At 40.6% G+C, this 14,112-nt stretch overlaps 1 protein-coding gene across 2 annotated transcripts in view; it reads right to left on the reverse strand.

Annotated features, from left to right (window-relative positions):
- The window catches only part of KLHL29 (kelch like family member 29), a 409,774-nt gene that overhangs the window by 150,066 nt on the left and 245,596 nt on the right, over nt 1-14,112 (reverse strand). The window contains exon 3 of one of the 2 annotated variants that reach the window (XM_075049044.1): nt 127-240. The exons of the other annotated variant lie outside the window; for it this stretch is intronic. Within the exon in view, the coding sequence (XP_074905145.1) occupies nt 127-240 (114 nt within the window). The remainder of the gene's footprint in view (nt 1-126; nt 241-14,112) is intronic. 2 annotated transcript variants of the gene reach the window in all.

Genomic DNA, 14,112 nt, shown 5'->3' on the forward strand with positions numbered 1-14,112 from the left:
CTTCAGTTAGGTGCTCAGCATTAACTGGGAATGAATGCAGGACCATGGAATGATAAGAAGCGCTTCATAAATGGCACTTTGTATTCTGTCTTGGCAAATTTCACCAGCAGAGGCTCAGGTACTCACCCAGCTGCCTTCGTTTCTCAGCGAGAACATCAGGGAACGGAGCTGAGGTATCGAACCGAGGTCCCGGCTGCGACACTTGCTGCTCCAGGACACCAGGGACATCAGCGCACGACACTGGGTTCGAGCACAGAAGCCCCACTTTAGCCTGAGCAGAACCTCCTCTGCTAACACGGTTGGCATGCAGATCAACCCCAAATCAGAGCAAAGCTACGAATGCAAAATCATCTCACAATAGAGGAGAAAACGCGCAACATCAGAAACTACGTGGCAGCACGTACTACAGAGAACATGCACTACGCAATGCAATAGGGCTTTCAGGGATCCTGCAGGCATCCCATGGTAAAGGCAGATAAATCCAGTGCAACGTAAGTGCTTTTTGTCAGAGGGCAAAAGGAAATATGGGTAATAATGAAGTAAGTGCTTGTCAGACCAGAATCCCAAGGGTGTACAAAGGATGTAACCCTTGTGTACTGGCAAAGCTATTCAAGAATGACCTAACAGCAGACTGCTTGAAAACTAAACATTTATCTTGAATGCAAATGCTGGCCATTGAAAGGTTCAGAAGTCACTCCATATGGCATTTTTGTCCCAAATTTCCCATGGATTTCTTTTAATTATCCAAACAGGACCCTGAATTTCATTCTGGATCAGGGCCTAAAGCATTAGAAACAAAGAGAGGAATACTTATAAAGTAAAAGCTGTGTCACTTTAGGCTCCAATCCCAGTATTAAGTTACTTCTATGAAAGTTCCCTTTTGTTGTATTGGGTGCCGACATTTTACATTCAAGACCTCTGAATTTGGTGTTTCAATTGTAGTACACACTCCGTGGCAGGAAAGTGCATGTTCTCTGCCTACACAGCAGGCACATTAAAAAAAAAGAAGAAAAAGAAAACGAAGATAAGCCTGTGAGTGTTGAACAGTGCTGCATGATATTACTGATTTATTAACTTGGCTTGATCAATAAGGCTATCATCAAGGGCACATTTAGTCTGCACATAAATTTCACTTTCTAACAAGCACTTTTGTGTGCTCACTTTAGTTTCCATAATCTGATCCAGGTCTCAGGAAGCTTTCTTTAAGGGAGAACAGAGAATTCTTTTTCTAAAAAAAGGATCAAAGTATACTTGGTCAACTCTCAAACAAAAGGACAGTCAGTACTATAGAAACAGCATGCTTACCTTTCACAGCAAAAAGAAAGATAAGCCTATAGGTCCAGATTTATCACTGCCTTAAGTTCATCAACATCAATTGAGCTATTAAATTGTGGCTGAATTTGGCTCATAGCAATTTAAAAATTTCAACTTTCTTTGAGAGTCTTCCATCAGTAAGATGCTAATTTAATGCATAATTTAAACTCCACTGTCCTTTAACTCAGCGTTTGTAAATAATTAAAAAAGAACTAAAAATCCTTTTACATTTATAAAGCTGCCCCCCTTTTCCTACTGCAAAACAACAAAGACTTTACAATCAAGTATTTATTCATTCTTTAAATCTGAAAGTAAAAACCGTATAAAACCGTATAAAAGATGAGGAGAAACTGATTTACAAGATAAAACAATTAGCTCTGGGATATGTACATTAACACTAATAAATTTCACATCATATTTTGAAGGAGTGGAGGAGGAATCCCAGATATATTAGACTTTATTCAAATTCTACTGAAATGTTCAATTAAGGGCATCTTATGAAGGTAAGTTATGCAGTCACTAAAATTAAGATGTGAAAAACAGGATTAGAGTGCTGCAGCTCTCAAAGAGGCTATACACTTTAATAATTCCTTTTCCTACACACAAGACAACATCTAAAATCTGGCTATTCCTGTAATTGCTCTGGTCTTGTTAAAAATTTGGGTTGTGCAAGAGAAACACAAATGTATTTCCACAGAAAAAAATACTAAAATACTATACTGCATTCCCTTTTAATCCAAAATCACATATCTTAGTAGTTCTTATTAAAACCTTTTTCTCTGTGCAGACAGATGAAAAAGCATTTTAAGACTCAAACAAGTCTGTGCAAAAACAGCTCGAACCCATCCATCTCCCAGTTGGTTCTTAAAAGAAGCTAAACATTCACCAAGCTGTTCTGACCAGACGTGACTGGCAGATCCTTTTCGGGAATGAGGTCTCAAGATGCAACCCTGCTTCCATTCAGATTCATAGCTTTAATAACACAAGAAGTTCAGTACAGGATCAGGCAGTTGGGCGGTCATTTAATTTGATTTACAATAGAGTGCTAATGTATGTTTTTTCCAGAAACACAGCCACCTTTTTCTCCAGCTTTTCTGCTCTGTAGGTTTTACATCAAAGCATTCCTGCTCATTTTGTTTCCGTATCTCCACGGTACTGGTCGGAAGCCGCCCAGTTCTCCTGTTTTCCTTCGGCAGAACTGATCCGTGGACTAGCATTAATGCTTCAACTGCCTCAACCATCATCCTTCTAAAAGATTTATGGCAAACACATTGCATACCAAGCTATAAATCTAGCAAATGGCTATTAGACATACTTTGCTGTCCACAGCCACACAATTTAAAGTAAAACAGATAACGGTATAGCTGTGGCTAGCGTTACTAGTTGGCCTGCCAAAACTGTGCCACATTGCCACCCATTTTTTCCAGGCACCTCACTCTCATTTTTGGGGTGTGAATCAGATGATCCTTCAATACTACTCTGTTCATGGTAACTTGTGATGCTAACTAGTTCCTCGTCATCTGAGGATAAATGGGTACTGTTAAGATTAAGCTCTACTTACATTTCTGTCAACAACAAATTGCTTTACATTCCTTTACTTTGTGTTCCTTTAAGACGAAATTCTTCTAGGTGTCCAGTTTGGGCCATTGGACTCATTAAGAAGAGGAAATCCAGCAAAGCCAAAGACTCTGTGCTTTTGAAAATCCTCTGTTATCTATCTTTTAAAGAAAATTTATGCTACTAAAACCATAAAACCTCCTACTCTCTTTGCTCCCAGGAAGTTAACACAAAATAAACCACCTCTAAAAATAATCTCCCACTCAAGAAACTTCAGGGTGACAGGGGGGAGAGAGAGAGAGAGGGGTTATTGTGAGCCCTAAGTAACGCAGGTTGGTTCTGTAAGCCATGTAGGGAAGGACACGCTAAAATTAAATGACCTTTGGTAGGGATACCTCACCTACAACAGCAAGTCATGATCTGATCTTCCTAATTCTCCTCCTCCGCTGTTGCAGGTCACAGTCCATCGGAAGCTATTTCCGCTAGGATGGGTGCAGGGCAGACAGTGCCCTCGTAACCCCCCAGGATGAACTGCCAGGGAAACCAGCCCGGGGTCTTTGCAGATAATACCCCTTAAGAGGCAGCGTGTCCCCTGCTGAACTTGCTGTGGCTTTCAGGAGAGGGAAAGGGAGTTTTAGCTGGTTTTTGTGCAACCATCGCCTTCAGAAGACAAACAGAGCCTTGGTTTGCTGTAATAAAGCTTCAGTTAGAACGCAAATCTATAAATGTCTAACAGGGCAGATCAAAATGGCCAACTTTGGTCACAAGTATCGATCAGAGTGAGTGAAAACAGGACCAAATGCCTACTTTAAAAAAAAAAATAAAAAATGGGATACTTTCCTTTCTACACAACAGGTAGAGATCAAAATAACCTTTGTTGCAAATCCAAAATCTCTTTTCCCACCCATAGCACAGTTTTTGGAGTAACCGTTAGCTTCAGGCAAGCATTGACTGTACACCAGACTATCCAGAGTTTATTAGAACAAAGCACAGAGCCTTATCTTGTTTTTCACATTTATTGATGATTCTGTGCCAAATCAAAACACAGATCACATGCTGATTCCCTTAAAATCACTGAGTCATTAAGAAAGTTGAGTCATTAAGCAAGACCCTCCACCCAACACCTACCCAACATCCCCTGCGTCAGAAAGGGTCACAGAGTGTGCAAGATTAAGACGCTTTGAGAGGAGATATAAAGTTGGACTAGATGATCATTGTTGGTCCCTTCCAACTGAACTACTTCTATTCTATTCTAAATAAACAAATTAACATATGTACATATACATACATATACATCTCTCCCCTTGTACTACTGAAATGTGGATGCTATTAAATTGTTCATCTCTGCTTCTTTCTAAAAGAAGTCCAAACTCCATGTACTGAGGAAGAAAAACAAGAGGTAAAAGCTAACAGACTAGCTGAGGATCTGCTTTTCTAATGCTGCATTTGATTAATTATGTGATTTATTTTCAATGACTGGTTCAATCAATCCTGATCAAATTAACAAAGACAATGATCAGAAATACCAGACTAAAACACAATACAAATGATTTGGTTCCAGGGGATCCAATCAAATGAAACAGGATTAAATTAACCGGTGATCGGATTAAGCAGAAGTTGCTGTATAAAGTCAGAAATGTATCAGTACTTCGGGCCATTTGCTGTGTCTGTAGGTTGTCACTTCCAGCTCTTCCTAGAGCTCTCAATAAACTTTAAACAAATAGTTTTTCCTAGGTATCACAAGGGTAATGTGGAAATTATTATTATCATTATTACTACTACTACTACTACTATTTCACAGTACCATAGTATCTGGGCCTCTGCTGTAGTAGGCACCCTCTAAAGAAAAAATATACCCCCAAACACACCCCCCCTGCCCCCAGCAGTCTGTACCTGAAGGAGTTTACAGTCTATGTGCATGACAGAGATCAAAAGGTGACAGAATATCAGGATACAATCAAAAAGACGGAAAAACCCATTTAATTCTACAGTGTTAGCAAAGCACAAAGATGAAAAAGCTACTGTTCAACAAGGAACGTTAATGAAAGTTACCAGTGATACAGCTGGAAATGTAGTTCTTACCTAAAAATCAAAGTAAATACAAGTATCACAGGAAAAGTACTTCCATTTGCTGTGTACTGGCCTAAACCTTGAGCAGCCAACAAGGCCCTACAGCACTGAACAGTTCAAGATGTACTTTCAAATGCCTTGAGCTCATGCTGGTTCAGCTAGACCCATTAGTAACCAGCTGCAAAGGGACTTTGTGTCCAAAGCTAGGCAAAAGAAAGGCTGGGAACAACAGAAGCCAGCTCATTTGGAAGTAAACAGGAAAACGTAAATGCTGAGAGTTAGAGAGTGAAACCAAACTCAATTCCTGCCCTTTTTTCCCCACTAAGAAAGACAACTGTTTGAAAAATAAACTTGAGGGATGTGGAGAGGTATTCCCTAAGGACTTTTAATAAAGTTGCTTTAGAATGCTAGCAGGCAGTCCCGCTTGAGAATCCTGGCCCCACATGCTACGGTGGGATGACGAAGGACACTGGACTGGTGGACGTGCCACTGGCAAGGCAGCGGTCCCCAATAACACAAAACAGAGGAAAGCTACAGAGCCACCAATCACGCTGTGCCCATTAGGGGCTGAAGCAGAGGAGTTTTCCCAGCTTTCCAAAGGAAAGGAGTGTGCCCGTAATCTGAAAAAAAGCCAAAGCACATGCAAAGAGGTCAGATCCAAATTAATTGTCCCACCCATCTTGTGTGTCTTATAGAAGCATTCAGCAGTCATATGGGAAGACTCCTTCCCTATCCCTTGGTACAGTACCACTTCAATTTCTAGGTATACATTGCCCAGTAACTGTAAGCAGACATTGTGTCCATCCTGCCAATGGGTATCCGTCACCTGACAGGGTTTAGCCACTTGTGATCACCCTAGGACTTTTCATGCATGCAGGGAACAGACCAAGCTAAGTATTTTGGCAAGTGATAGCTGACCTCTGGAGCATGGGTTGTTTTTTGTCCTAAATGAAACCACCGGAGAAATCAGACTGACTTCTGATGGTCAGCAAATTCAAGGTTCACCCACAGGATTTGTATGGCGATGGCCATGTGTCCTATCCTTGCAGCTTGCCATTTGCACCACAGATATCGATAGTGCAGGACTATCCTTGTACAACTGAATGTTTGAGGAGCTGCTTTACTTACTGAGCTTGCAAAAGTATGTAGAGAAACATTTCTCTCTCCCTTCCCACAACTTAAAGACTTAATATTTTATCTTTGCTTTCAGCTACCATGGTGAATATATTTTAAAGCATCAGCTCTTTCCAGCCAAAAGACATTTAGCATTATGATTAAGAATGCATTCTTTGTTCTCTTCTGTCCCCTTAAAGAGTATCTTATTTGTATGTGTGGGCTTTTTCTCATGCTCTTCCTTGCTACATTTTTTTTCAGTGTCATTGCAATTTTTTTCATGAGTATTCTCAGTTTCATTTTCTTACTTTATTTTCCCCATGTCTCTCTCTCTCCCCCCTCACCCTTTCTATCACACTCTTTCCTAAGTGAAATGAGAACCCAATTATACTCCTGTTAGAACTGAACTTTCAAATCCATCATGTGCTAGTGGGCTCAAAATTAGGCAAATAAATTCCCTCAACCCTACAAATTAAATTGAGTCTTTGCATATGTTCTTTTAAGAGCACAAAGATGTCAAGTATTCACCCAGCTGTCACAAAATATGATGAGCAGGCACTTTGTATTCATATAGATTTTCTAAATCATTTGTCAGATTTAACAGAAATGCTAATGGGTCCAAAGTAAATTCTAATCTATCCTAAATATCTGGTTATTTTGTATTACAGTAGGACTTAGAATTGTCAGTTGAAGATCAGGGCACAATCTCAATGCATTTCGCACGAGAAGACAAAGATCATTTGGATGATGTGAAGGTATTATTTTGCACTTTCTCAAATTTTATCTCATTATTTTAACCAACAACCTCCTCACAGGTATACTCAACTTCATTTAAGAATAAAAGTACCATCAGCTTGTAAGCATCATTACCTAATGTGTCTGCTATTGAAACCGAGGTCTTATATTTGCTAAAGCCAGCAACTGTCTCCTAGGTGTAGATTTTGAAGGAAAAAAGCTATCATGAAGGTCAGACTTTGCTCGTGCTTTATTTCTGTCAAAGCTCATGATGGAAGTGGGACTGAGCAAGATCAGCCCTAGCATGTGGATGGGAACTTGCACAGGGCTGCCAATGCTGGCAGGTTGGACATTACACAGTACGCCTGTAACTCGTCTGTGTAGGTCTAGCATGTCCCAAACACGTAGGAGTCACTGCCCCGGTACTGAAGGCCTGTACAATAGTTCTCATGTGGTCAATCCAACACATTTAGGGAACCTGTGATGTGATGAACATATCCTGGAGAGTTGTTCTCTACATACTACGCTGGCTGTTTGTCTAAAAATCTATTAGGGCACCAGTTAAAGCAGGAGGGCAGCAGATCCTGGCTGTCAGTGATAATCCACTGCCAAAATCAATACCATTGGCAGGCTTGCTTCATGGACATTTACGATTTTCCAAGAATGTGTTGTCAGTCCCATTGTCTTGGCCCAATTTCAACTCCAGTAATCACATTTCTGCCTGCCTAATATTCCCCTGCTGCTTCCAGGAGATGCGGGAGCCCTCTGATCTAGTCCCACATCGCTTCATGGCACCACGGCCATGTTCAGCACCAAACCGGACACACTTCAGCAGTGGACACAGCTTTCCCTGTATATATTGTACGCAGCAGTTACTACCTTAACAGCTTTGTGATTCTTAAAGATGTGAAAAGTGAAAGATACTGTTGTTGCTGTTATTTAAAAAATGATTTATCTGCCTCTGGAACTAGTAATCTTGAGACATCTTTCAATTTCCTTCTCTTTCATGAGTAAATTTGTACATTTAAATTATTTACCAAAGGTTGAGCTAGGTAGGTGTCAGTTTGTATTTTTTTTATTTCACTAATAAAAGTAAAATATCTATAAAATGTGACAGTCTACAGCTTTTCAATACCCAGCTTCAGGGAGTTCAAGCCCTTTCAGATCTAGCCGGGAGAGCTAACTCCACTGGCAAACTAAAAATCTGCCTTTCTCAGTGGAATAAAACTCCTGTTTACAGCTGTATAGAGCATAAAATGGGAGGTTTTAAACTTGTGACATTTCCATGTCTGGAAAAGCTGTCACACGCCCAGCACAGCATCTGACCTCAAGCTGTAAGCTCTGGGGCATTAGTAGCATTAGCCCAACTGTAAGAGTACCAGAGGGAAAGAATGGTGTAACTAAAACACTTTAAAAACCTCCCAAAATCTTTCTTATATTCAGAAAACAGGATTTTCCCCAATGGGAAGGAACTCCTATTTCCAGCTGTACGTGCTTGCAATCTTGCCTCTCAAAAACTTCTTGGTAGCGCTCAGCTGACCGACTCTGCCCATTGGAAATCCTGGCTTGCATTATTTTGGGAGAGATCTCTGAATGCACAAAGTGAGAAAAAGCACTGGGTTTTTTTTTATTATTATTATTTTAGTTCTAAAGACTAAGCAACTGTTGGAAGCTGCTCTGAGGCAGAAACTGGTTGAATCAATCCTGTAAACATGGTTTTGTGGGCAAAGGAAGATGTGCTAAATATAAGTCATCATCAGCCACCTTCATCGGCATTCCCTGCACTCCTCCCACTTCCCAAAGGGACCATGTGGAGTGTTTAAACAACTGCAATTTTAAATAGACACTGTTAAGCATATTTTGTATTAAAATGTAAAAAGAATGCCAAACAAAACAAGCCTAGCAAAAAAAAATAATGAACCAGATAAGTATGCATATGAGAACTAATAAAGTATGAGTGCATGAATGTATTCTGGAGCATTTGTGTGTGTCAGAGGGAGTGGAAAGGAGGTGAGCAGAAGATGAGAAAATATGAGATGAGACACAAAGTGACAGAAAAAAGCACCAGTTAGGGAAGAAAGCAGGCACGGAAAAGACTGTCTTGCAGATAAGCAAAGACTCTGTGTACAACATGGGGGGAGTTTTTAAACACTGAGCTTTTACCTACTAACATCAATAGGGTTATTATAACTAACTTGGTAAGATCTAAGGGCAGCAGTTAAATGATGTAATACAGGTACCTAATTTAGGTGTCAAGCCTACTTCTCTCCATCGGCTCTGTTAGAAGCTGGAGTCTGGCAGCCCTGGATAACAAGTGGTCTAAATTGCTCATCACTCTCTGGAAGGTAGGAGCCATTGTAAACTCTCTGACTGTGCCCCCGTGTGCACTGCAGCAAAACCAGAGTGAAAAAGGAAAAAAAAAGTATGACAAAGAACATCATCCAGCTATATTACAAGCAGAAGAAAGACATTCATGAACTCTATGAAGAGAATGATGACCTAAACCAAAGAAGATGGGATATTGGCACTTATATTATCTGTGCAGAAAATTTAATGCAAAAAGATTCAAAAGAAAATAGTCCATGCAGCTGCAGCCTGGTGCATCTAAAATGACCCCCCCCCCCCCCAAAAAAAAAACCCAAACAAAAAAAACAACAACCCTAAACTAAACCAAAGAAAAGGGAGTGCATAGGAAGGAAAGAGATTTTTTGTTTTGGAGTATCTAGTTCCTAATTTAATCTTAATCCACTCTGACATTTATCCTCATGGATAATTCAGTATACAAATTTAGGGCAGAAAAAGAATCCATAAAAGTAATAAAATAAGAGCTGCTTGCAAGGGCAGTATCAGTAAAAATTGCCCTTGGGTAAAAATAGTTCCTACTGCTTTGTGTCCTGCTCAGCTTCAGGTGATGTACCAAGATCCCAGGAACTACTTTTTTTTCCCTTGTGCAATCATTTGTGGCTCTCATCCAGCCTCTGATTATGCTAATTGTATTTGATGGAATTTGTATGTACTCTCCTTCGCTCTCGTCTCATCTGAACATACACAAGATGCATTTTTAATTTTTAACTCTTCAAAAATAAATAAATAACGTAACTTTCTCCCCAAGGTTGTGTAAAAGTCAACCTTATTACTAGTTCTAAACAGCAAATATACAGCCTTTATTACTAGCAAAACAAATAACCCTTTCTATATTAATATGTTGCAACAAAGCTTTTAGTTAGTGTGAGAGGAATGTCATAATGTAGGAGTTTGCATAACACAGTCAGATCATGTCACCTAGACACAATTTCGTTTGCATTAAATTAAATCTACCATCATAGGAAGTGCAACTTTAATAAAAAGATACAGCTAAGTTGGCTAGATCAAGAGCCTACATCATTTTGAGACAGACACTCAAAACAAGAGAGATGGCGAGCTGTTATAAAGCCATTCCCAAGGGTGAGTAATAAAAGCCAGGACTTAAATTCCTGAATAAATAGCTTTTTTCGTTTTTCCCTTTAAAAAGTGTTCTTGACCAAGTAACTAGACATCAAAACCCACTTGATTTTGGCGAGACAAAACTAGATGACCTTAATGGCCTTAATCCAGGTTCCTTGACTGTCTTTGAGGTCCCCAAACGCAGCGGTGACTGTGTTATTTCATACTTCATGGAGATCCTCTGAACCTCTAAATTATTCTTTAATTTTACTAACTGGCAGCTAAAGAGAAATGCAATTGCAAGAGTAAAGGATTTGCGTCCCTTCCTAAATTGAAACAAGACCAGCTTTTCATTCTTTATTTAAGTGAAAAAATGCCCAACAGGCAGCCCTGTGCACCGCAGTTCTGCTCTTCCACAGCTAAAGCCTCCCACCGCTCCTGTCCCTCCCCAGGACGCTCACCTCCCACAGCTCCACGCTGAACACCACATGCCTCCTGCGGCCGAATGTTCAAGGGTATTCAGGTGTCTTGATAACACAGGCAGGCACCCAAGGGATTTCCAGAAGTGCTGAGGCAGCGAGGGCACTTGATTTCTGCCAGATTCTAGAGACGTGGAGTTAGGTTGGCCACACCTGTAGGTCTGAAAATCCAGAGGCACCTAAAGACCTTTGAAAGGCAGACTTCAGGGGCCTCAGTCACCTCCAAAAACAGGACAGGGGTGCATTTGGAAATGTGAGTGGCTATCCACATTGGAGAGTGTCAGCAGAAGTGAGGCAGGGCGTTCAGGCTGGACACCCAACCTCCCTAACGCAGGGCTCTGAGTCCCAGGTCGCAGGCTCCTGCACGCAGCCATCTCCTGCAGAGACGCTACGCACGGGACCAGCCCGCGCAGCCCCAGCAGGGCCAGACTCTGACCAGCCCTCCTGTCTGGAACAAAACCGAACTCTTCCAAATGCAACGGTGCCGACTAAAACAGCTTAGGAGGATGCAAGGCACACGTGCGAGGGAGGGGGACGCTGTCCATTTGTGTAAGGGACAGGATGCCTCTTCTTCAGTCACATAGGTCCCGTTCAGATGCACAACAGACTCCCTGTCGAAAGGTGAGAGCTTCTCAGCAAAGAGCTGAAGAGGAAAAGCAGACCAGGCTGCCTAGTCATGTCACATTATAGCCAGAGGGGGTTTTGGGCACGTTCCCTTTTGCCTCCCAGCCCCAACATACACGTATGCATACACGTGTTGGTGGTGACATCTGAAGGAGGCAGCAGTGAGCCGTTACCCCGTACTCACTGCTACTCATACTAGACCTTTCTCCAAACGATTTTTTCCAGGCATCTGAACTGCCTGTGCTAATTATTGGTGTAAATATTAGATCTGGAAGCTGGGTCCTCTGCCACCCACAATTCTGGACCCTAATAGGAGCAGTCAGCCCATCTGAGACGAGCTCTTTGAGCTGTTTGCTGGAAGTGAGAGCTCTCTGCATGTCAGTGCAGACAAGAAGATGCTGCCTGCCATGTGAATCTATCTGCAGGGGAATCGGCTCTTTTCCTCAGCCTCTGAACAATGAACTGACTGCAAACCACTTCTCTTGCAAGGGTGGCTGCACGTCACTGGTAAAATGTATATTATTTATTTGGAGATCAGTCTAAAAGTAACTCTATTTAAAAAAAAAAAAAAAGGAAGAAAAAAAGATTCTTCAAAGCTCTTGGCATCCTTGACACACTCTTAAAACATAATACCACAGGAGTTACAAAACATAAATCATCCATAATAACAGAAACACTTCTCTTCACCTCATGTCTGCTACTACCTAAATTCTTTGTGATTCTGCAGGCACAGTTGTTATATACATGCAAATTTTAATTAAGGGAAAACTTGGCTGAATACTAGATAAAATTATTTGTTGTATAGTATATTTGAAAAGCAATGCATCATTCTAATAGCTTATTCAATGGATATTTGCAACCTTCTACAGAAGTGTTTAGGTAATGCAAAAAAAAGATTAATTGAATAATTTATTTGATGGACAACAGCATTATTCATCAAATACATTATTCAACTAATAGTATTCAACCAGTACTAATTAAAAGCGGAGAAGCAATTTCTTTCAAGTACAACTCATTCAGATCTCAGTTTCGGCTCCATTAAGAAAACGGACTGCAGGGGAATGTCTCAACGCAAGTGTAGATGGTGCAGACACTCTTTGTGCTAAAGGAGCCACGTCCTGCATCGCAGTGTCCTTGACCAAATATATCTGCATGACTGTGGTAAGATTTGCACCTCTTAATGAATTGCTTGCCTGTACTGGGGCTGGTTTTGAGCACCCTCAACCGTGGAGGTATTTTAGTACATGGAATAGATAAAATGAGTACATTTAATTTGTAACCTGCAGGGTGGATCCAACTTGCTAATTGCTCCAACAGCACTCTTACTTGGGAGCTTCCAGGTATGAGAAAGAAATAATCTGGCATTTTCTTCGTTGCTTGGTTTCCCAAGTGTTTTGCAAACCCTCTTCCATCCTATAACTAACACTCGTCATTACTTGATAAAGGTACAACTGTTTCCTTACCCAACTTGGTGACACATCGTGCCTATGTCCCATCATACTGCAGGACCAGAGAGCATTATAAGCATTACTTACACAAGCTGTCATGCTATCAGGCACACACCCAGCAGAGGCTATGCAGCTTTGCCCTGTGAATGGGACACCACTGGGACAAGCCAGTGAAACCACCTGTGCTTCAGACACATCAGCTTCTTGTGCTGCATTAGCACAAACATTTTAATATTTTTTTATTTAGCAAGGAACAATGAAGAACATTAGGCTTTAAGAGCAAAAGGCTGACAACAGATGAGTCTAATCTATCGAGGGAAAAGGCAAAGACCGTACCTTAAGTACCAAGTAATGACCTCCTAGCCGCACACAAGAGTGGAGAAATGCTCATTATCAGACAGCGTCATACAGCTCACCTGGTCACCTTCCCCACAGATGGAAAACCCACCATCTGAATAAAACCAGCTTCATGATCGTGGCAGAAAGCACATTTAACATAACCTGCACATGACAAAGAATAAATATCATCCTAGGACTTTGTAGACATAATAAACCCTTGTTAAGTTCCCGTCAAATACACTGTGGAGAAGGCAACCATAATGGTTAGCAAATAAAGACCCTCTTAAAGTTTAGTAAGCTTTTAAAAATGTAAAATATTTAACCAAAATATGTTTGCCCTATTTTGAGGGGGTTCAGGGAATAAAGTTCAAAGGAGTAAAAGAAGAGTTTGGATCACACTGACTAAGTATTAACTGAAACAATTTTGCTAGCTTAATTTACGTTACTATTTTAAGCAGAGTTTCTTTTAATGATTCAAAACACATTTCCACTCTAATCCCCTACTCCCGTTTGGAAGGAAACAGATGAATGCGATGAAATGCAATGCAGATGATAAATTCATGCCACTCGAAAAGAGGCAAATGACATTTACTGGTCTCTCAGTTCCCATTTCATGATTGATATAGAACTATAAACAAGAAAATAAGTACTGTTAAAAATCTTTCTATACAGTGGCAAGTAGGGTTTTAATGGTGGTTTGCCTGTGCTTATTAACAAGCCATGGCAGTTGCTGCACACTGATCAGTAACCGCGTAAGAGCTCAGCCTACTGTAGAAGTCCTGAGTCTATGTACTTTCAATTTTAGAGCATAGCCATCATACGCTCCACAAACCAATGAAATTTCTAATAATACAAACCAATGATGTGTTAAATTGAGACACTTCTAGCTTGAATGCCAAAAACTTCACTATGATTTAAAGGATCTGTGCTTACCTTTCTCTATCAATTTACTGTTAATTTGCTACTATTGGAGCAATTTACAAAAAGAAAAAAAAAAGGTAATATTTTAT

The sequence above is a fragment of the Buteo buteo genome, chromosome 17, assembly GCF_964188355.1.
Source record: "Buteo buteo chromosome 17, bButBut1.hap1.1, whole genome shotgun sequence".
In the NCBI taxonomy this organism is placed as follows: Eukaryota; Metazoa; Chordata; class Aves; order Accipitriformes; family Accipitridae; genus Buteo; species Buteo buteo.